Source organism: Lonchura striata, chromosome 4A (assembly GCF_050655825.1).
Source record: "Lonchura striata isolate lonStrDom1 chromosome 4A, ASM5065582v1, whole genome shotgun sequence".
Taxonomy (NCBI): domain Eukaryota; kingdom Metazoa; phylum Chordata; class Aves; order Passeriformes; family Estrildidae; genus Lonchura; species Lonchura striata.
In genome coordinates this window covers 18,987,524-19,010,890 of record NC_140742.1, presented here as the reverse complement: position 1 = coordinate 19,010,890, position 23,367 = coordinate 18,987,524, and the positions used below count along the sequence as shown (strand labels likewise).

The window sequence follows — 23,367 nt, the reverse complement described above, 5'->3', positions numbered from 1 at the left end:
CCCAGCCCCGCCGGCCGAGCCCCGCTGTCCCGCCGGTTCCGCGGGGCCACGTGCGGGAGTGCCGGGAGGCGGCGGCGCATGCGCAGTGCCGCCGCCGTTGGCGCAGCGCTGCGCGCGGAAGGATAACTTTATCTCGACCCGTGCCGATTGCAGCAGGTCCCTCCGCCCGCCGTGTGGCAGCGCTGCCCGGCGCCGCCCGGACTCTTTTCCGCGGGGATAGTTCCGGCCGCGGCCATTCGGTACCGCCGCCGCCGCCATTTCGGGAGCGCCGCCTCAGCGCGCCGCGACCGCGGGCAGCTCGGCCCGGCCCGGCCCGAGCGCACCTTCTGCCGTCGCCGCCACAGCTTCCCCGTCTCCTGTCCCGATGGCGACCTCCGTGGGGAACGTGGCGGACAGCACAGGTACCGTGCGCTGCGGCGCTGCCGAGGACGGGCTGGCCGGGGACGGCGGGGGCCCGGCCGTGCCCTCGGCCCCGGGGCCGCTCCCCGCCGGCCGGGCCGGCGCCCAGCGGAGGTTTCCGGACGCGGCCGGCGCGGTGCCCGCCGCCCGTGGGGTCTGTGCGTGCCGGGTCCCGGGCGCGCTCCGGTGGGCGCTGCCCGTGGGCAGCCCCGGGCCGCTGCCGGGGAGGTGTGAGTGCGGCGGGCTCGCTGCTATATTTACCAGACTATCAGGTGACTGCGTTAGAGGGCGAAGTAGGGTAAAAGCCTGACCCAAAGTGTGCGTTGGTTTGCCCAGAATCGCTCGCTGCACTTAGGCAGGACTTTTTTTTCAGCAGCCTGGTCGAATGGAAGGTGTCCCTGCCCGTGGCGGTGGCATTAGAACGAGATTATCTTTAAGGTCCATTCCAACCCAAAACGTTCCATGATTCTGTGGCATAGACGAACGCTAAAGCGCTTTTCTGAACAGTAAAATTGCGTTTTGTATCAAGGAAAGATCCTGCCCTAAATTTAGTTCGCAGATCCAGAACTTGAGGAATGGAGGAGAAATCTGACTTCCTTTGTACAGCAAGAGAAAGAAGTGTTGGCTTACTGAAAGGGTGAAAGGACAGCGCAGCTTTATCCCCCAGATTTTGAGGGTTTCTGTAATCAGGGGGGTGGGAAGAGCTGAAATGATGCTTGGGAAAAGCAAAAGGAAAAGGAGGATTTTTGGAGAAAGAGACGGGACAGCGGTGCAGGAGATAGGGATCTAAAGAGAAGCGGTAGTGATACGGAGAAGTGCTGCAGTACGGTGTTTCGTACTTTCTCAGCTAGAACTGTGTGTGGTCAGCGAGGCTGCAGCATCCTCTTGTAGCCGGGATCCTTGCGGGTAAAAAGAGCCACGTGCACGCTGGGAGGGAGTCCTGTGCTATCCAGCACCTCCCAGCTGGAGGGAACCACTGCTTCTGTCTGGAACTAGATGGTGTCTGAAGGCAAGGTTGAGCTTGATTGCAAGTGCTTAGGATGGTATTTGTGGGGGGAAAATGGCCTTGGGTGCCTTTCTGGTGGTTCTGTGCAGCTTTTTGTTTGCTTGTATCGTCCAGAACCCTCAGGGAAGGTCATTGTCACAGCACTGTACTAGACTTTTCCAAGGTCACAGTCAAAGCATGCAGCACAAATTAGCCAAGGTACAGAAATTAATTTATGCAAGACACGAAAAGGGATTTTCCTGGCTGTGACTTCTCACTGCAGTTATTTTCTTTACTAATTGATTCAGTGAGCATCCTTTCATGAGCTCTTTTATGGATATTTTGCACTCCATAACTTCCAGCCAACTTTGTATTAAAAGTTTCATTTGTTCTGGGCTTCGTGATGTGGCTGTCCACTTCTGCTTTTCAGTGTACTTCACAATCGATTATAAAATAACTGCTTGGAGGTAGATGACTGGCAGTTTTACACTGAGGTTGCCCTATCTCTGGAGACAAAGGTTTTGGCTTGTTTTGTAAACAGAGGCTCTTGATAAATTAAAGAAAGTGTCAAGTGTTTCTTCGTTTGTTGGTTTTGTTAGTTCTCATTTTCAGGTGTTAAATCTCCACTGCCTGCTCTCTTGATCTGGCAGTTGCACCTGCAGTTTGACTTCTTGCTTTAAGTAGGCAAAATGTAGCATTGATATTATGACTGAAAGCTTCTTTCCCTGCAGTCATAAGTCTTGAAGTGAAAACTTCTGGGGTGTTAAGCTTTGGGGTGCTTTTTGGGGTGTTTTTTTTTTTGTTTGTTTGTTTTTTTGTTTTTTTTTTTTTTTCTTTGAAATTTACTAAAACGATTGAAATGTATTTGAAGAAGAAATTGAGTTCATGAGACACGCTATTCCTCTATCTGGTTTCTCTGTGCCATCAGCGGAAGTTGGCGCTGACTGCCAGAAGGGCAAAACCTGCTAACAGCACAGGGACCAAGTGAGGAACAGTTTGCTGGTGCTCCAGTATTACTGTCAGCACCATTTATAAGCAGTGTGGTTTTCAGCCACAGTTCAATATTCTCATACTGAATAAAGGTTGTACCTTTTTACCTTTGCCAGTATGTTTAACCACATCCTGAAGTCCACGTTGCTCTTACTCAGGGTTTGAAAAACAGGAATCTAATCTGGATCAAGATACTTGGTTACTAATTTGTCAGTTATCTAAAAAGAGACTGGCAGTGGTAGTTCAAATTTACTGTGGCAGAGACAATACACTATCTGGAAAAAATACTGTACTTATATCATACAGGACTTGGAGTCTTATACTGAAACCTACTGGTGCTAAACCCCCAAATTTGAAAGTAATTTAAATAAATTACATCAATCCCAATTTCATAAAATAAATGCTAGGTAGTAAATCTGTATTTATCTTTATGATTATATAAATTATATGATTATGATTATTTTTGCCATCTTTAAAGTTCTCACAAAATCATGAACTTTTGTACTACCTTGCTACAAAAATGTAGGTTCAGGTATTGAGGTGCTTTCTTGTATTAGGAAAGGTTTATCTGTTTCATTTAGAGTCCAAATTTTAAAACTGTAGGATGAGGTGGAAAGTGTTTAATGAATGGAATTAAGGGGCTGCAGAGTGCAGGAGGAAAAATGAGAGATACTTGGAGTAATCAAACATTTTAATAGTAAGAGTTGTTGATATAAAGGCAGAATTTGAAGGCCAACACTTCTTTCTATGATGAATGGTTGTGGGTTTTCCAAGTTGCACTTGCTTATTACTTTGTAAGAAATTTTACTTACTTCTCTCACTTCTGGTTGCTTTGTCTAAAACAGGTGGCATTTCATTTAAGTATTTTGTTCTCTGCAGTTGGGTATTAAATACTAAAACTGTTTTGTCACTCCTGTTCCAGCTAAGCCTCCAGGAGCAGTAACTCCTTTCTACCCTCTCTGTTTAATGGTTCCTCCTGTAGGCTAGTTGCATAATCATTGAAGTGTGTGTTTGTCTCTCATCAGATATTGTTGTTCCAAGACCATTTTTTTTTCTGTGAAGGAATTTTGACTCCTCAGAGGAAGTATGCAGGATTCAGTGAATGTTACCCATTGTGCTTTTTTTGCCTTTTTTTTTTAAGAACTTTCACTACTTACACAGCAAAATTTTCTTTTGTTCAAGTCCTTTATTAAAGTCTTTGTCTCCTGTCCTTCATTTCCCTATTAAACTGTTAGAACATTTTTTAACATAGCAAAGATTAAGATTTTCAGTTGTGGGGAGGAGTGAGGAGAGTCATTGTTCTGTTAGCAGCACTTCCATTGTTAGAAACCAAAATATCATATCATGATAGGAGTCTTTCAGAATAATGGAAAATTATTGACTTGCAAATATTCACAGTTGTTACAGTCTGCATTTTTGCTATTAATATCTGATGAAGTCAAGGACTGGTTCAGATAAGATCTTAGAGTCCCAACTGTCACCTGCTGTAGTGTTTCATATAATTTCAAGCATTTTTATCCATTACTTGTGTACATTTGTTTTGTTTTGTTTTTTTTTTTCATTGTTTTGTTTTGTTTTTGTTTTGTTCCCATCATCTAACTTTTTGTTTTCCCCCTTTAAATGTTTTGGTGATTCTCCAGAACCAACGAAACGTATGCTTTCCTTCCAAGGGTTAGCGGAGTTGGCTCATCGTGAGTATCAGGCAGGAGACTTTGAAGCAGCAGAGAGGCACTGCATGCAGCTCTGGAGACAGGAGCCTGATAACACTGGTGTGCTTTTGTTACTGTCGTCCATTCACTTCCAGTGTCGCCGACTGGACAGGTAGGCTTCTTCCCTCTGGAATTTTGCTTGGACTTGTCAGCTTTACAACAGACAGGAGGCCTTGCCATTACCGTTGTGCTATTTTAATATTGTGCATATTAACATTGGAACATCAGCCACATTGGTGTGTGCTGGCAGGATTTACAAGTAATGTTCATTCCACCTACAGTCTAAGGGTGACGGTGATGAGCCAGGGACGGGCAAAATGACTCGCACGATTTCAGGAGGCAGAATGAGTGTTCATAGGAGCGTTATAAGAGCGTTCTCTTTTATTGAGAACATTAATTCCATTGGTCTTAAAGTAAAAACATTTCACCTGATTGGTACACTGGACTTAGGTCAGTATGGTAGAACATATCTATAAACAAACAAGATAATAGATTGTTTACATTCCTCCTGGACTTTTTCACAGGCTTAGCCTGGCAGAAATCTTTCTCTTTTTCTATCTGACTGAACTGAGAATATCCACAGAAGGGTTTGTGGTTTGGGTTTTTTTTCCTTTAGGTTGTAAAACTTTTCCTGCACAACATGTTTAGTTAAAGGAATTTTGTGATCTGAAAGTTGTTTCTATGTTCTTTCTGCTTGTGTGTTCCTGATGTTGCTCTCTGTGCCTCCAGCATTTTGAATTTCACTTGTTCTAGCTGTAAATTCATGTTTGCTGGTGAAGGAAGTGAGAAATTTTGACTTAGATTTGTTTTACATAGCCTTCTGATTGAAGTCGTCATAGTTCAGATATTGGAAAATAGAATGAGTGAGGGTACAGCAGAATTTTACATGTAAGTCATGTCCTGCTTCTCAAAAAGAATATCAAGTGGAACATTGCTTACAGATGTTGGAAGAGGGATTTCTGTAGTGTTTTTTCCAAGTGTATTTGAGCTCAGGTTTGGTTAGGCAACTTGAACCCTTCTCACTGTAAATGAGAGCTGTCTTTGTTCAGTACAACCTAAAATGAGAACCAGGGCGATCAGAGTTTAAAGTGGGAGCATAAAAATACAGGACAGCTCTGTAAGTCCAGATTTGTTGCCTGTATGTTTGGCTCACCTAGGCATGAATGTTCACTAGAGTAACTAGATAAACAAACACTGAATGTCGAAGGTGGGTTTGTTTGGGGTTTTTTTTTTGTTTGTTTTTGGGTTGTGGTTTCTTATTTGCTAACTGATCTATTTTCTTCAGGTCTGCTCACTTCAGCACTTTGGCAATCAAACAGAATCCACTGTTGGCCGAAGCCTATTCAAATCTAGGCAATGTGTACAAGGAGCGTGGACAGCTGCAGGAAGCAATTGAACATTACAGACATGCACTGCGCCTCAAACCAGATTTCATTGATGGATATATTAATTTGGCTGCTGCACTCGTAGCTGCAGGTGATATGGAAGGAGCAGTACAGGCATATGTATCTGCCCTTCAGTACAATCCTGTAAGTAATGCTTTATTTTATAAAAGTACATTCTTTATTACTGCCTTAGGACACAAAAGTAGCAGCTTTCAAAGAACGAGTAATTGATAACCCTTCCAACTTGTATACCATAAACTTAAGCAGTTAATACTATTTTGAAGGCTCTTCGAGAGGCTTTTGTCACAAGTTGTGTATTGCAGTAGGGGCTACTTGTTGGTTGTTTTTCTCTATATGTAAAATACTTAACTTTTTAGATAAAAGATAAGCAAGGTTTGGTTTTACTTTTCTGAAGGCAGAAGCTTCAATGAATGGCCCCATATTTAGCTTTATGTGCTTTAAGGTAGTAGTGCAGTGAGGGAATTGATGCTTAGACTTCAATGACAGATCTTGGAAAATCACCAGTTATTACTTTATAATGAAGTCAGAAATTTGATGGCAATGAGTGTTGCCTTGGTAAGATTTCTGCTGTAGACTGAATTAGATTTCCATTGTGGACTGGTTTACAGGAGCATGAGTTCGGGTTTTACAGGCTGAAACTGACTGTCTATAAGTGACTCCTGTAAGATTAATTGATCTGGTGTATGGGTTTTTGGTTGTAACTGTTTCAAATTGACATTTTTAGTAAACAGACTACAGTCCTCTGTTTATTTTGCATCATGCTCATTACATTTGTATAGTGTTTGTCAGTGTGATAAAGTTATTTGCTTGCTCTTTGGTCAAACATTTTGATAAAAAGTACTTCAAGTGCAGCATTGGTCCCATGTACATAAATCCTTTTTCTGTAGGAAAAGCAAAAGCAAACCCAGTCGAGCAAGAACTCAGACCCTTATTTCACTGTGTTCTTAAGCCAGTGTGAACTTGTCTAACTTAATATGGCAAATAATGTGACTAGTAGATGCACTGGTTAGAATAACGTGAGATGATGAGATTTTTTTGCAGGAGTTGAGTTTTGTTTAGGTTAGTAAATCCTTTCATTAGTGTTGACAAAATGTCTACATTCTCTCGGGTCTTTACTGCTGGATAATGCTGTTGCAGATTTTTCTTTTATTTCAAACAAATGAAACAACAAGAACACGTAGTAAAGCTGTTGGATGGATTAGTGGGCAAAACAGGAAGGAAAACTTCTTTAGGGATAGAGGCAACAAAATCACTTTATATCTATTTAAAAGCCATAATGGCAACGGTATACCTTAAGAGTACAGGTTTGGCGTTGTGGCTTGGAAAAAAAAAAAGGGGGAGCTTGAAATGCTTACATCTGGCAAAAGGACTTAAGTGGGTGGGGTGGGGCATTTGTTTTCAGTTTTTTATTTCTGTGTAGTAGGAATTGTATGAAGTACTACTTCTTTTTAATTCTTTACAGTTGTGCTTTTACAGTACTAAATTTGCTCAGAAAAATAATTTACAAGAAAAATAATTTACATTTGTGATGTTTTTAAGAATCTAAATTAAGCTTTAGAGGACTGGGTTGTTCCTTGCAAATTTCTCTGTGAAGACTTGTGGGGAATCTGAAGGTGATGGTGTGATTTTGATTTTTCAGGACTTGTACTGTGTTCGTAGTGACCTGGGGAACCTGCTCAAAGCCCTGGGTCGCTTGGAAGAAGCCAAGGTAGGTGTTGGGTAGAATACATGTAAACATCAGTGTTTTGAAAACTTGAACTTTGCACCAAGTCTTCAAATCTGCGTTGATCAACAGACAGTCCAAGAAACTTCTGAAAACTGAAGGCAGTGAAACACCCCAGAGTAGTTGCAGGGCAAGATATGGCATGTCCATGTTTAAAAAGTTGCTTTAAGTCAAGAAATGGAAAGTTACCAAGCCTTGCTGCTGAACTAGACTATCTGATACTATTCTGAAGTATTGGGCAGGGGCTCCATCATGCTTTCATCTGGAAATAAGTAACAATCCTTCAGATCTGAGGCTTGCCTGCTGGTGCCAAGCAGAGAGCCTGTGGTTAGCTCGAGATCCCTGTACGATGCAGGTGCTATTGAAAAGGCTGCTCTTCTAAAGTCCTTTGCGGCTTGTAAGTGGAGAAGAAACTTATCCAACTGTTACCTTGTAATATTGTCTTAAAGATTTTTATTCTTTTAACTTTTCCCTTCCCTTGATAGTGGAAGAAAGGCTAGTAAATAATAGCTGCAGTATGTGACACATACCACTCCCCACCCCCATCCCCCAATATCTTTTCTTCGTCTTCCCTCTCCCCTCCCCCAAAATAAAAAATCGGAAGGACAAAGCTGGTTTGTTTGGTAAATGAACTGATCAAAAGAAAACTTGCTGTAGTGGAAAGGTGGCTTCTAGCAGTCGTGCGTTTCCTAAACTGAGAATTTGAACACCAAGATGAGTTTAAAATTCTTGGCACGTTAAAATTTGGATTGCAGAAAGAAATTGTCTTGTTACAAGCCACCTTACGCGTCCGCGCTGCAGGGGTGAGGAGTGTGGAGAAGCCAGAACCTCTCTGGGCTCCACGGCTGTCGCTCCAAGCCCCACGCGCATGCTCAGAAGTGGAGTGTATGAACAGCGTAGCTGTCTGTTTGGCTGCAGCACCATTGGGGGAGGGTGGGGATCTTTGTGGGGTAATGGGGACTGCAGGTTCAAAATTCAATATTGCTTTGTTTCTCATTAACAACTTGGATGCGTGTACCACCTTAGGGTAGCCTGATTGATTTGGTCGGATCCAGGTTGAAAACATTGTGCAGCAGCATTCGGAATTGAACAGTCTTTGAGACACTTGGTTGTCAGCCCACCAAGCGGACAGCTAACATGAATTGCACTTCACTGCAGCTTTAGTGTGACTGGTATAGGCCAAGACACTGCGCCTGCCTTAGGTTGCTGACTTCTTTGTTTCAGAGCTCTGGAGACACCTAGTTTGAAAGTGTTATTCCGTTTTGTGAGAACTTAATAAACGAGGAAAAACATCTTGAGTAAATTGCAATGTGTTTCTTTGGTTATCAGTCCATTTGAAAGATCAAGCCAGCAGATTCCTTGCAGTTTGAACTAAAATTTAATTTCTTTGTAGATGTTTCAGAGCCTTTCTTCCAAAAAAAAAAGTCCCTGCTGTATGCAATTGCCCGATTAACCCTCTCCCTTCTGCATGTCTCCCTTATTACAGACAGATTATCCTCATTCCCATGTGTTAAGACATATCCAGAAAAATGCAATTGCTTTGTTGAACTCTTACTAATGATCTTGTTTTATTTTCTCTCTTGTTTTTGGTTTTTCACCACTGATATTGTATTTAGAAGGTTTCAGGTGGGTGAAACCTCCTATTCCATGCGTAAGGTGCCTCGCTGAAGGGAGCTCGAGGCCTGGATCTAGGGCAGACACACACCTCCTCCTCCTCTTCCAGCAAGGAACGCACCGAAAAGTCACATGATGAGAAATATGGTAACGGGTTTGTAACTGCCACAGCAAAACCATTTGCCTCCATGCCTGAATCTTCTGTCTTGTGGCTTCAGAAACAGCTTAAAATATTTAATTACAAGCAAGTAATGTAAGAATATTTTATACTATTAGCCACAAATTCTTTCAAAGAAATAAAGTAAAAGTAAATTAAAATATTTTTTTAAGAAATAATTGGAGATAGTTAATAGTAAAAGCTTCTAACTCTTCCAGTTGTTCATTTTTTTCCTTTTTTCTTCTTTGTTTGGATTGCAGCGTTCTGCTCTTCTGATGATGCGCTGTGATCCTGCAGTAGCGCAAAGGCTGCGCAGCGGTAACGCGCATTGCGTGCGATTAAAGCCCCCGTGAACGGTTGACTCGATGATTAATCTCTGATCGGGCAAATGCCCGAGCTCCAGGCTGCAGCCTTTTGGACAAAATTGGGTTGTAACGCATTTACAGAGTGCAGACATCAAATTTAACAAGCGAGTTTTGTATGGGCCTGTCTGGTAGATTAATGATTCTAGTTGGCTGTTCACTGCACCTTGGGGCAATCACTAGAGCCAAGCAGTTCGCAGCGATAGCGTGGCGCCGTGCTGGGTAGGATGCGCAGCGATTTCTTGCGCTTGCATTACAGGGACCTAAACCTTCATGCAATCCTGTCATTTGAGGTTTTGAAGCTGCAGGAGAGGTTGAATTGTATTTGAAGAAACTAGGAAACAAGGTATGGATGGGGTGTGCCATCTCATTTGACAAGCACATTTTGAGCTGAGGAATGGCTTTTATCTTTTTCAGTAGGATTTTTTTTGCCTTTTTTGTTTTTTTTTAAGTAATTTCTATCTGAATTAGAATATTTGAAAATTTTGTTTCAGAGTGAAGTTGTTTTTACATGGTATTTTTTGTTTTTTACGCACTTAAAGGCAGCAGATGTTCTGGTGAACTACTTGAATTGTTTCTAAGATGATTTCTGTGGCAATTTGGTGTCTGAAGGAATGTTAATCTGTTACCAGCATAACTGAAAAATGGTGGGCTTGCACCTGGGTTTTGGTTTGCGCTGGCGCAGGATCAACAACAGTTTGCAGCGCATTAGTTTTGGCGCAAGCTAGCCTATACTGCAGGGTCACTTTTGGCTGGTTAGAGAAGGCATACTAACAATTTTTTTTTCTCATTTTTTTCTTTTTACAAATATTCCCCTTCCCTTGTATCTCTCTTCTTTAACTATTCCAAGGCCTGTTACTTAAAAGCAATTGAGACTCAACCAAACTTTGCAGTGGCTTGGAGTAATCTTGGCTGTGTTTTCAATGCCCAAGGAGAAATTTGGCTTGCAATTCATCACTTTGAAAAGGTAACTACCTAAGGGAGTCAGCTTCACTGCTAGATTTATATTTACATGCAGTTGTGTGCTTGCAGGTGATAAATATTTCAGTAGTGCAGAACTTTGTATGATCCTGTTAGTTAACAGCTCATGGTAATTGTTCTTTTATGCTTGCTGATGTTTCAGATTTTCTCTATGCTACTAGAGAGAGACACGTAGAACCCTCATAGAACTTCACATATGTCAAATATGAGAAAATTAATTAAATTGTTCTTCAGCCCTTTCCCAGACTATTTTTTTAAAAAATCTGATTTGCTTATCATGTTTTGCATGTTTTGTGTGTGAGAGAAAGCATCAGCTTGGTGCTTAAATTTATTTGCGTTGTGATTTTTGTTTCAGGTATTACTGTCCTTTGAGTAAATGAGAAGAACAGCTTTAAGTGACACATTAATTCCTCTTCTCCAGGGTTATTTTTCACTACTGTTCAGATTTCTCTAGATTAGTGTCATTAAGTAGTTGTCTGAGACCTTCCAATTAATGTCTGATTGGTATCTTAATTAATTTTGTCCTCCTCTCTGGAGTTTCTAGAGTGCCCTAAAGCTGAATTTAAGATGTGGCAACAGTTTCTTCATTAACTTCATAACTTTGACTCTACAGAAAAAAGTATCTGCTCAAGATTTTTTTTTTTTTGATCTGTGTCTAGTCTGTGACAGTTGAAGTATTTTAATTTGGAATTAGTAGTTCTCATGAGACTGTAAGAGTGGGGCTTGTCAAATACTCAAGCTTTGTACTGCAGTTTCTGTAACTGCATCAGTTTTAAGTGATTTTTTGCATTTTATTAGTTTTGAAGGGAGCAAAGATGTCTTAGTTAAATGGCTACTCAGTTTTCCTGGCACACATGATGTGTTTGCTGTTTCCTTGTTATTGTGAGCAGCCTGTTTTCCTGCACTGATAAAGCATTAAAATTCTGTCTTATTTTGCAGTAGATAAAGGATGCAGATAAGGTTTTTTATGGTTTCTTCTCTAAAAACAAGCTAGAGATAGAATAGCATCAGTAGACAGGAGTGTTATGTATAATCAGTCTAATGTGAAATAAGTGCTTAACACTTTATTGTGCAGTAGTTTCAACTCAAGCAAACAAATAAATTTGAAAGTAGTAAGTGCTGTCATTTCTACATATAAATAACTTAGCTCTGTGATTTGTGTGTTTTCCTTCTTTACTGGGTTATTGATAAAGATTTAAAAGCTTACAGGTTATGTTTATAAAATTTTTAAAAAGCAGCAAACAGCTAAGTTTCACAAAAATGTGTTTAATGCTGAAAACTTTTACTTCAAAAATATTTTCAGGCTGTAACACTTGATCCAAATTTTTTGGATGCTTATATCAATCTGGGAAATGTTCTGAAGGAGGCAAGGATATTTGACAGGTAAGCAGATCAATACTGTTGCTCTCTGTAGCTTGTCAGATATCAAGATACAGATTATGTTCCTTCTGTAAATTGTCTATGGGCAGGGGTAGCAAAGACTTCGACTCTAAGCTTAGCAAGCAAATGTCTTTTGAAGTGTAGACAGACCAGGCTACTGGTCTGTTTGAATAAAAATAAATAATTCCAGTGATATGTGTTCTTTCTTCTTGCTTTCTTGTACTTAATGCATTGTCAAAACTGAGAGTTTCTTATGAAAGGAGATTTGAAATTAAGGCTACAGAGAGTGAAAATAAGATGCACAAAAGAGACCTGAATGCTAAATTTCTCTTTTTTGATTATGTGATTCATAACATAATTTGCAAGTGTGTCCCTTCTGAAATTTCCCTTTAGTGTGAGACAAACTGGAATGCTGGAATTCAGCTAAATATCTGATTAAATATTCTGTATTTCTGACATGTCTGCCTCATGTTATTGCCTTGGGTTGCAATTGTGTTCGTGTGTTGTTGAACTAACCTGTTCTGAGACCTCTAATCTGATACGTGAATCTTCTGTTTCTGGGAAAAGATCCAGGCTGTGTTTATATGCAATGTAGCATATTGCATCTGTTAATAGGTTTTTAATTTCTGATAGCTGTGGTTTGTGGCCCCAAATTTAATAAAAGCTTGCAGGGAACAGGTTAATTATCTGCACTGCACACAGTCTAAATGATGCAGTGATGTCTGATTTGACCATGAACTAGTGGACCAAACATAATAATGTTTTTCCATAATTTCAGATTTTGCATCACCTTTTAAAGATTTGCTTTATGTACATAATGGTTTTTATAGAAATTGGATTTGAATTCATCAGCCATTTATATAGTGCTATAGGAGCACATGATTAAAGATTTCACTTTTGAGCAAAGTGATTTGATTATTTAAGCCTAAGCAACTAATGGTAGGTTAGTGGAGAAAATAAAGATGTAATGTGATACTGTTTATCTTGTTAAAATTGAATAATGGGCAAAAAATGGGGTAAGGAAAAAAAAGGGGTTTTCTCCTAGTAATAACAAGAGTTTAAAAAAAGTAGCTGAAAGCTTTCCTTGTTTTCCAGAAGACTTAATGTTGTTCACTATACACTGTACAGGTAAATAATTCCTGCTCTCTGGATGATTGTTTACCTTCTTTTCCCCCCCCCCCCCCCTTATTTTGTTACAGAGCTGTGGCAGCTTACCTGCGAGCCTTGAGTTTGAGCCCAAATCATGCAGTTGTGCATGGCAACCTTGCCTGTGTGTACTATGAGCAGGGCCTGATAGACCTGGCCATAGACACCTACAGGAGGGCCATTGAGCTCCAGCCCCACTTCCCTGATGCCTACTGCAACTTGGCCAATGCCTTGAAGGAGAAAGGCAGTGTAAGGAGCACTTCTTTCTTAAAATTACAGTGAATGTTTTTTTAATAGACACCAGCTGTCACCAAGTTGTTGAGTTGTTGAGCAAGTTGTTAAGATGGATGTTAATGTCACTTAAAAGGAAGAATAATCCAGGAAATCTCTCATCTTGACTTTTTAAAAGTGATTGTATAATGACTTCTCATAAACAGTGTTTTTACAATAAATGTTACAATATTAACAGTGCCCCTTTTTTTGAAGGTGGTAGAAGCAGAAGAATGCTACAACACAGCCCTTAGACTGTGTCCCACTCATGCAGACTCGCTCAACAATCTGGCAAACATCAAGCGGGAGCAGGGCAATATTGAAGAAGCTGTCCGTCTTTATCGAAAGGCTCTTGAGGTACAGTTGAGTGTGAGGGGAGAGGTGGCTGCTTCAGGTTGGGAATGGGTAATAGGACAGAGGTTTTTTTCCCCTCTCTCTAAAAAAAAAGTAAGAAAATAGAATAATAAATGCAATTTTTGCCGTGGTATGCTTGTGACGTTTGAGACAGAGTCAACTTCTTTTTCTTCCAGGTGTTTCCAGAGTTTGCTGCAGCGCATTCAAACTTAGCAAGTGTTCTGCAACAGCAGGGAAAGTTACAGGAAGCTCTGATGCATTACAAAGAGGCTATTAGGTAAATGGATACTCAGAGTCCCAGCCTTTTCTAATGGGAAGGTGCCTAGATTTGTGCAGAAGGTGGCTTAGTCATGTGTTGTAATTTCCATAGTTGCTCTTCAAATGGAATAGTCTGGGTATGAGCATGTTTTCTCATTGGAGGAGGAGCTTTTCTTGTTCATGACATATTATCTTTATTTTTCAGAATCAGTCCCACATTTGCAGATGCTTATTCTAATATGGGAAACACTTTGAAGGAGATGCAGGATGTTCAAGGAGCTCTGCAGTGCTACACCCGTGCCATTCAGATAAACCCAGCTTTTGCTGATGCCCACAGCAACCTGGCCTCTATTCACAAGGTAGCACATGTCAATGATTCACTCTTAGAAGAGTGTGGTAGGGCACTGTGAGTAGTTACCCTGAGGATATTTTTACCTGCTGACTCATTTCTGTATTTTCACAGGATTCAGGGAATATACCAGAAGCCATTGCCTCTTACCGTACTGCTCTGAAACTGAAACCTGATTTCCCAGATGCCTATTGCAACTTGGCCCACTGTTTGCAGGTGAGGAAGATGAGGCTTTGTTTGTGATTCTTAGGATACCTCTGCAGGAGATTATTAATTTAAATTAAAGAGTTAGACTTCAGTCTTAAATCAGGAGATAAGATTATACAGTCGTCAACAGTAATTACAGAAGTTCTCACTTCCATTTTTGAAAGAAATATTAATCTCAACCTCTGATATTACTGATACAGGCCAAAGGAAGCTGTTGTCCTAATCTTGATGTTTTTTCTTTTTTATAGATTGTCTGTGACTGGACAGACTATGATGAAAGAATGAAGAAGCTGGTTAGCATTGTAGCTGATCAGCTGGAGAAAAACAGACTGCCTTCTGTACACCCACATCATAGCATGCTGTATCCCCTTTCTCACAGTTTTAGGAAGGCTATTGCTGAGAGACATGGAAATCTCTGTTTGGACAAGGTAGGAAGTTCTATACAGGCCAATTGTTGATTGTTGATTGAAGTTCTTTGAGGCTTTGCCTGTTCCTACTCAAAACCTAATAGTCAGATTTGTCAGTATTATCCTTTGTAAGCTTTCTGAGTCATTGACATGTGAAGAGGTGGGATGTAATGTTCATAGCTGTTAATGCTTGTGAGTTTTGAGTGCTTGTGAGTGCTTTGTGAACTTGTGCAGGTTGAAAATGTGCTGTCAGCTGGTGGGAGGGTCCAGTTAACTAGTGGAAGAAACACTTTGTCAAAGTGACTTATCTTGAGTAGCCTGATAATCCTGTCAGAGATAGTGGTTACAAGCTGATGCCTGGGCAAGATGGAGAGCAAAGAACAGAACAAATGCTGAGGTGCCTTGCAGCAAAGCTGTTCTGGTTACCAGTGGCTTGTGGTTTGAGAACTTCTGAGGGTTATGGTGTGGTATCAGGATATTTAAGAGTCAGGATGGACTACTGAAACTGTTAAAATAAGCAGAAATGTGGTAGTGATGTCTGTATTTGTCTGAGAGCAGAGACATCACACCTTGTGACACAGTGTGTGGGCACTGCACTTGGCTCCAGTGGAATACTTAGAATACAGGTTTGGAGCAGCAGATGTCCATGACTGCTTGGTTGAATGTGGAATAAGGTTAATTCTGCAAACTCCTAGGCAGGTTTTGTCCCGTTGTTTAGATTTTAGTTCCTGAGATTGTAGACACTTGAGTGTTTTCTTGGCAGATTAATGTTCTTCACAAGCCACCATATGAGCATCCCAAGGATTTGAAGGCCAGTGAAGGTCGACTTCGTATTGGCTATGTGAGCTCTGATTTTGGAAACCATCCAACCTCACACCTAATGCAGTCAATTCCAGGCATGCATAACCCAGACAAATTCGAGGTAAAAATAAATATGGCATCCTTAAGGCTTTAAATATGCCTATAAGTGGTAGTTGTTTTTCCCTTAGTGCAAGTAATTAAATGAGGAAAGAGCAAGTTTTTGCTTCTTGGGTTTGTTTTTTTATGGGTTCAAGAGTTCTTCAGCCCAAATCATCCTCTTTTACCAATATGAAGTTATGTTTTCAGATACACTTCTGGTTTCCTACGTGGGAGAACCAGTCACTGTTAAAAAGCTTCCCTGAGGCTTAGCTTGTCTATTCAACCTGATTCATAGTTATGATTCTCACTAATTACAAAGTCAGAGGTGACTTGAAGGCATTCTTAGAGATCTAATTCTTATGCAGATCTGTCTGTTAAGGTACTTTGCCTTGCACTGATGAGAACATTGGATATATATGTCTGTGCAGGATGCAGTGCCATACTCTGGCACCAGAACTAGGCCTTGTTCAAATGTGTCAAAAAATGGCCCAGTGCCTCTTTCTTGACTTCTTCCTCAACTGGTAAATGCCATGTAAATAAATATGATTTGTGTGAAACTAGATGTGATTTAGTATCACAATATAGCACAGTTATTTTATGGACAAGTTGTCAAAGATACTCAATTTTTGGTGCATCATATTTTAGGTATTCTGTTATGCCCTGAGTCCTGATGATGGGACAAACTTCCGTGTAAAAGTAATGGCTGAAGCAAATCATTTCATTGACTTATCTCAGGTGAGCTTGTTTCATGCATTGACCTTTTAACAAACCTAAATTCTTCTAAATAAAGAAAGAGATTAATCTCTAGTTTGAAATTCTTAGTTGAAATTATTTCTTGAATTAGGCTAATGTTAGTCTTGAGAATTTGAAATTTGTAGATGTATTGGCGTTATGCCCTATCTGGGGATGTGATGGTTATCTTGTGACCTCTGATTATTAAAAAGTAACATTATCAATATTTAATAACTCTCACATTAGGTCTCAAGAGAAGTAATATTTAAATGCTGTGGAGAAGTCAAGATGTCACAACTACAAATTGGTTTAAGCTTGCCTTAGGTTCAGTGTGAAAACTGACCAGGATTTCAGTATACACAGCAGTCAAGGCAAAACCTTGTAGAGTAGTTAATGGGCTTATTATTGATCTTGATTTTGATCTTCTGTACTACCTTAGTTTGTAAATGTGCCACTTGCCCTATGTGAGCTTTAATTACTAATTTTAAATTACTAATTAATTACTCCACCTTAGAGGAGTGGGTGTGATGGAGGGTGTTCTGGTTTGTATAATCTCAGTTTCTAGCCTTTAGCTTTTGTTTTACTGCTGCTCAGCTTTACTGCTGCATTGAGGATTTACACTTCTGTAAAACCAGGAATAACAAGATTTAAGTCTCACTTAAATTAAATTATGCAGTTGGCATCTGACCATTGTTACACTGATGACTAACTGCATTTATTGCTGGAAGACTGCAAACAAAAAGAACATGTGTTAATCTATTTATTTATTTATTCTTAGATACCATGTAATGGAAAGGCAGCAGACCGCATCCATCAGGACGGGATTCACATTCTCATCAATATGAACGGCTACACCAAAGGAGCCCGAAATGAATTGTTTGCCCTGAGACCAGCACCTATTCAGGTAACTAAGTTACAGGGCTCTTAGTAAGCCAGAATCAACGTCAGAGTTTTCTGGGGGGATTTTTTGACTAAGGATTTTCTAAAATGCCTATGGAAAGGGAATGAGCGAGCCTTAATCAGAATCATTCTAGGCTACAGGAATTGTCTCAGGTGAGAGAAACTGTAATCACTGGTGGCTGGTGTTCTGGCTTCAAGTTACACATTGTGGGGAAAATCTGCTTGAGAGATCAGTTTTAGAGCATTTGAACTGTTCACTGTCTTGGTATGGAAAGTTTGGAGTTAGGGGTTGATCTTCAGTTGGTAAAGCAGAAAAAGGAACTTGAACCTATATGTGGCAAATGTAACTTAAAAGTCATTAATTTTTAACTGCCTTTATTTTTGCAATGCACATGGAACCAAAGCCTTGCTTGTTTGTTTTTTAGGCGATGTGGCTAGGGTATCCTGGAACTAGTGGGGCATTGTTCATGGATTATATCATCACAGATAAAGAAACTTCACCAGTTGAGGTGGCTGAGCAGTATTCAGAGAAATTAGCTTACATGCCAAACACTTTCTTTATTGGAGACCACGCCAACATGTTCCCCCATCTGAAGGTACGTTGGAAGATAGGGCAGGAAAAGTAGGTGTTTTCCATAGGTGTCTTTATGAAGTGGCAATTGGTATAGTATTGTAAGGGATCTTGTAACCTCTTGAAATCTTTTTTTTTTACAGAAAAAGGCAGTCATTGATTTCAAGTCCAATGGTCATATTTATGATAACAGGATTGTTTTGAATGGCATTGACTTGAAGGCATTCCTTGACAGCCTTCCTGATGTCAAGATTGTTAAGGTGAGAGCTACTCTTGGCTGTGTACAGTTCTGGGCACTGCAGGTAGTACTCCCTCTGATCCTTGTGTGATTTATCTCAGATGAAGTGTCCTGACAGTTGTGACAACGCCGATGGCAATGCCGCCCTCAGCATGCCAGTGATCCCTATGAACACCATTGCAGAGGCTGTGATTGAGATGATAAATCGTGGGCAAATTCAGATTACTATCAATGGCTTCAACATCAGTAATGGATTAGCAACTACTCAGGTGAGGCACTTCAGGATACTGTTCTCTTCGTGTTTATGTTCTATATGTATGATTGAACATAACAATGAAGAAGAACCTCCAAGCAAATGTGTTTTCTGTCACGTTGATTCCTTTAGTTTTCATACTGAAGGAAGCTCATTATAAGCCACAGATGTACTGGAAGATGATCTTCCCCCCCAGAGATAGAGGAATTGTATCTAGAGGTATCTAAAGTCCAAAGAAATTCTTTCTTATTGCATAAAGAAGATATTTGCTTGTTCTGAATTTGAAGGCAAGATTTCCTTATTGCCTGCAGCCTGCCAAGATTTGTGACCTGTTACTCAGTATCAGTTGTGTTTTTCTGTTAGAAAAAAAATTGCTGAGTAATAGAATAGAGGCAAGATTATTCCACTGCATTTCAACAAAATTAATTAATCTTCTTATATCTTTCAGAATTTTGCACTATATTACCATCTCTCATTGTTTAACAGTTCATGGGATTTTAGTGACAATTACTGGTGTTGTTTAACTCTTCTTCCACTGCAGAACAGTATTTCCCTTTTAGAAATGCCATATTCTAACATTAGCATAACTTGTTATCTTGTGAATTTTATTCAGTTTACAGTCCCTCGGGAACCTCTTTTACATCATTTTGATACCTTTTGTTACCACTGCTCTGTTAGTAATCTCATACCTTGCTGTGAGTTCTTTTCTCCACAACTGAGACTTTTCTTTGAGTTGGTAATAGTTTGTCTTAGTTTGGTCAGTAGGGCTGTTAGCAATTTTTTCTGAAATTGTCATCTGAGAATCATAAAGAATTCTTGTCTTAACACTCCACCACTCGGATGAAACACTCAGCTCTGTCTCTGTGCACTTCTAAAACTGGATTTCTGTCTTCCAGTGACATTAATATAGCACTTCTTTGTGCTGAGGTCAGTTACTTTTGGGCATAGATCAACAAGAACTGAGCATTGTGTTTTTGGGGTCTCAGTGGCCTGAATAAGTAGCATATTTACCAGCTTCTGTTGAGCTGTTGTGCATCTTCTAACAGTCAGTGACAGTGAGTGATTGTCGTTCACATCACGTGTGTCATCGGTGGCTGGCTGCAATGCCACTGTCTGAATTTTAAATACATATGTATGTAAAAATACATATATATATAATGAAAAAGGCTCTAAGTAGCTGTGTTGCCCTCTCTGTGTATCTGGTTTTGATCTCGTCATTGCATGTCATTAAAAAAATCTAAAATCCTGCTTCCATTTTACTAATCCTCAAGACTCTTGCATGGTAACTTGATTATTCCAACTTCATCCTCTGCTGCTTTTTATTAACATATTCCAATTCTTTGTGAAGGCTGTAATTTCTCATTTTTTAAAAAGTTTGCTATTAACTTCTAATTTTCAGTATTTTCATTATTTTCCTTGTCAACTGGTCTTACAGTCTTATCGGTTACATATGAGTCTGCATCTATTGATTATCTGTTCTGTCCTTACTGTGTTCTATCTTAAAAAAAAAAAAAACAACCACAAAAAACCCACACAAAAATAAACCACAAAAATCCAAACAAACCAGACCTCACCTTTGCTTTCTAAATACCTTTTTATTCTGTCTTTCAGTTTTAATTTAATTTTTGGTCTCAAGGAAATAACGTGACCTTAAGGAGGATAGGATTCCATGTGTAATGCCTCTTTATATGATTCTTCTTTCCAATTATTCCAGTTACTTGGAATTTCGGGGAGATATAGGAAGGGCATGAAAATGCCCAGTGTTTTTTGCCTTGGTGGTTGCAACATTGTGGCATCCACAAGCGTGTACACATACCAGTTAAATTCTTGCTGTGGGTAAGTAGACAATTTTGTTTTGTATCATAAAACCAAAGATATGCTTACAGTAATTTGTTATGCTAACAAGTGTGTCTCAGGACAATTCTACAGCGCATAGTCTTGTTTCCAGCAATTTCAGTGTTTCAATAGCTTTTTTTTCTTTTTCTTTTAGATAAACAACAAAGCAGCAACTGGTGAAGAAGTTCCACGGACTATAATTGTTACTACCCGTTCTCAGTATGGCTTACCAGAGGATGCTGTTGTGTACTGTAACTTCAATCAGCTCTATAAGATTGATCCTTCCACCTTGCAGATGTGGGCTAATGTAAGTATCTCTATCCAGTAGGAAATCTAAGGTCAGACTTCCGGCAAAGCTGTTCAGGTTAGCAGAAATTCATGCAAGTTAACTTCTCTGTGGAAAACATTGACCTTGAGCCATTTGAATCCTTACAGTGCTCATGTTGCAGGGCTTAGTGTTAGTAGCATATAGAGGGTTTTAGATGTATTTCAAATTATATCTGTGTATCTAGCCAGTGAAAATTTGTTTGGGACGGCTTAAGTATGCTGGGTCTCCATTGTGAAATAATTTTGGATTTCCTTAGTCTCTCCAGTTGATTTATAACTGGCCTTGGCAGTTGGTACATTGATAAATCTGAGTGGAGAGCATTTTTATCAGGTTCTAGCTTACTGCTGAGAGCTACTAGGGGCTAATTTTTTTTTTATATTCCATAGTTTGGGCCTATACATAAATGAGATTATAAATTTCAATATTTACTCTCTTAAGGAACTGTTTTGTACACTGTTGCTCAGAGTTGCTGTCTCTTTCAGTGGAATCAGAAATGCAATCCCAGTGATCTTGTTCATAATGATGATCTTTAGTTTCTGCTGTATACCTCAAACTTCTGAATGATGATGCCTTCCACTTCATTTCAGTATGTGGCAATTTATTGTTTAGAAAACTAAATGTTCCTCTCTGAACTTCCTGTATTTTCATTTTTGTTACAGATCTTAAAAAGAGTTCCCAACAGTGTGCTGTGGCTGCTACGTTTCCCAGCTGTAGGAGAGCCCAATATCCAGCAGTACGCACAAAACTTGGGTCTTGCCCAAAACCGAATCATCTTTTCACCTGTTGCCCCCAAAGAAGAGCATGTGAGGAGAGGACAGTTGGCTGATGTTTGTCTGGACACTCCCCTTTGCAATGGGCACACAACTGGCATGGATGTGCTCTGGGCTGGGACTCCAATGGTCACTATGCCAGGTAGTGCAGTGGGGAACCTACACTGAACACTTGGGTTGGAATGTTAGTAATTTTTTAGTAACAGCAAACACATCAAATTGTGCCTTTTGTAGAGGCAGAAGGAAAGTAACTCCTAGTGTGTGATAAGGTACTTGATAAACTAATTCCTGGTTGTTTTTGTTGGTTTTGATTTGCCTTTTATTTTCTTCAGGTGAGACTCTTGCCTCACGAGTTGCTGCCTCACAGCTCACTTGCCTGGGTTGTCTTGAGCTCATTGCAAAAAGCAGACAGGAGTATGAGGATATTGCTGTGAAACTGGGAACTGACCTGGAATAGTAAGCAAACTTGGACTCTAATGTGGGAACATCAAGAATGTAGAGTACTGTATCTGGGCACAATGCTGAGGCATAAGTAGTTCTAATTCTGCAGATACTTTATATGTAAAATAGCTGGGCAATCCTCTTCTAGAGGTGTCTTGTGTTGCAGTTGAATCGGCTTCTGCTTTTGTGGTAACTAAACGGCACTCCCAGTTAAGTTAACAATTCTGAAGAAACTATGTGCAAAAGTGCAATACAGTTCACATTTTGTTCTTTTTAAATGGAAGATTGAGCAGTTTGTCACTTCAAATTAAAATAATGCTGTGAAGTGTTACTGCACTACAGATAATGCAGCAAGTTAATGTTGCAGCTCTTCTGATTTGAAGTTGTTCTGGTCTGTATCAGAAATGAGAGGAGCTAGAACAGGAATTTGGTGGAGGTGGGGGAGCAGGTGTTTTTGAAACAGTTATACAGGCAGTTCTGGGTTAGCTGAAAACAGGAGGTTTTAAAGGTAAACAGTGTGATGTGGTATTTTAAACATCTCGTGACTGCTTTAACTCTCTTTTGTAGCCTGAAAAAAATCCGTGGCAAAGTCTGGAAGCAGAGAATATCCAGCCCTTTGTTCAACACGAAGCAGTACACGATGGATCTGGAGCGGCTGTACCTCCAGATGTGGGATCACTGTGCTGCGGGCAACAAACCGGACCACATGATCAAACCCGTGGAGGCCAGCGAGTCTGCATGAAGAGAGACTGGCTGTGCCCACAGGAACTCTCCAGGAGCTGAGCCTCTCCAACACTTGTGCAGAGATGATGAGCTAAAAACTGTGCATTTCTACTTAATCTGCCTGGTACTCTGTGGCTGAAGTAATACACGATGGTGATTAAAGCACAGCCAGACTTATTTCTTGCATGATAGGGAAAGACTCAATAGAGCCTGGGATCCTTTTATTCCATGAGGAATTTGAGTGGGATTGAGCCGTGTACACGTGAGCCTGTGTGTATGAGTGACAAAGTGATTGCTGGGGGAAGTTTGAACTGCCCAACCAGTTTATGATATCATGGATTGATTTAATCTTCCTTCAAACCTCTCTCCTTTTATGTGGATTGGGAATTGGAGCGTTTTACCTTTGATTTTGGGTACTCCTGTTGGTATATATGTGGTTCTCCCATGACAAGATTTCCAGCTAGCGAGTTGCTCCCTGTGTTAATTTCTAAACCACGTGGACTGAAAGGGTGTATGTGCTGGTGTAGTCTTTTTTTATAGGTTTTATAAACCACTTGAGCCTATATCAGCCTTTTAATGTTTGACCTCTGTTTTGGAGCTCTCTCTGTAATGTGTTGGTTAAGATAAGAACGTTTGTTTTTTTTTTTTGTTTTGTTTTCTAAGCTTCTCCAATAACTCAGCTAATTGGCTTCATGATGGCAGCTCCTATTCTGTTAAAAAACCAAAATTGATTTGAAATTAATCCTTCCCACAAGTGTTTGAGGTGAACACAAACTGGTGCCAAATACACATCTTTCAGGAATGATTGTTAATTATGTATAGGGGTGCAGTCCTAGGTACTGTAGCGAAGACTTAAAAAAAAAAAAATAAAAGCTTTGGTTTGCCAGTTTGACTGATTTGACCGGTGTGTCACGTTTTGTGCTGCTGTCGGAAAGAAAACTTTACTCTCCCTTCCGTGCTGCGGCGCCGTGGGCAGCG

At 40.2% G+C, this 23,367-nt stretch overlaps 1 protein-coding gene across 4 annotated transcripts; it reads left to right on the top strand.

Annotated features, from left to right (window-relative positions):
- Positions 1-218: 218 nt before the first annotated feature.
- On the top strand, positions 219-23,285 carry OGT (O-linked N-acetylglucosamine (GlcNAc) transferase). Of its 4 annotated transcripts, none has more exons than XM_021534536.3 (22): positions 219-401; positions 4,045-4,195; positions 5,369-5,612; positions 7,129-7,197; positions 10,196-10,312; positions 11,630-11,709; positions 12,906-13,101; positions 13,339-13,479; positions 13,653-13,753; positions 13,940-14,093; positions 14,198-14,299; positions 14,539-14,718; positions 15,461-15,619; positions 16,243-16,332; positions 17,108-17,233; positions 17,655-17,825; positions 17,944-18,060; positions 18,140-18,307; positions 20,282-20,434; positions 21,115-21,367; positions 21,558-21,681; positions 22,234-23,285. In XM_021534536.3, the coding sequence occupies exons 1-22, from the start codon at positions 365-367 to the stop codon at positions 22,406-22,408; spliced, it is 3,108 nt and encodes a 1,035-aa protein (XP_021390211.1). In that variant the 5' UTR covers positions 219-364; the 3' UTR covers positions 22,409-23,285. The 4 variants fall into 4 exon arrangements, with proteins under 4 accessions (XP_021390211.1, XP_021390210.1, XP_085426845.1 ...); XM_021534535.3 differs by having other exon boundaries at positions 4,015-4,195; XM_085570719.1 differs by lacking the exons at positions 21,115-21,367; positions 21,558-21,681; positions 22,234-23,285 and adding an exon at positions 20,006-20,127 and having other exon boundaries at positions 4,015-4,195; positions 20,282-20,421.
- The last annotated feature ends 82 nt before the right edge of the window (positions 23,286-23,367 follow it).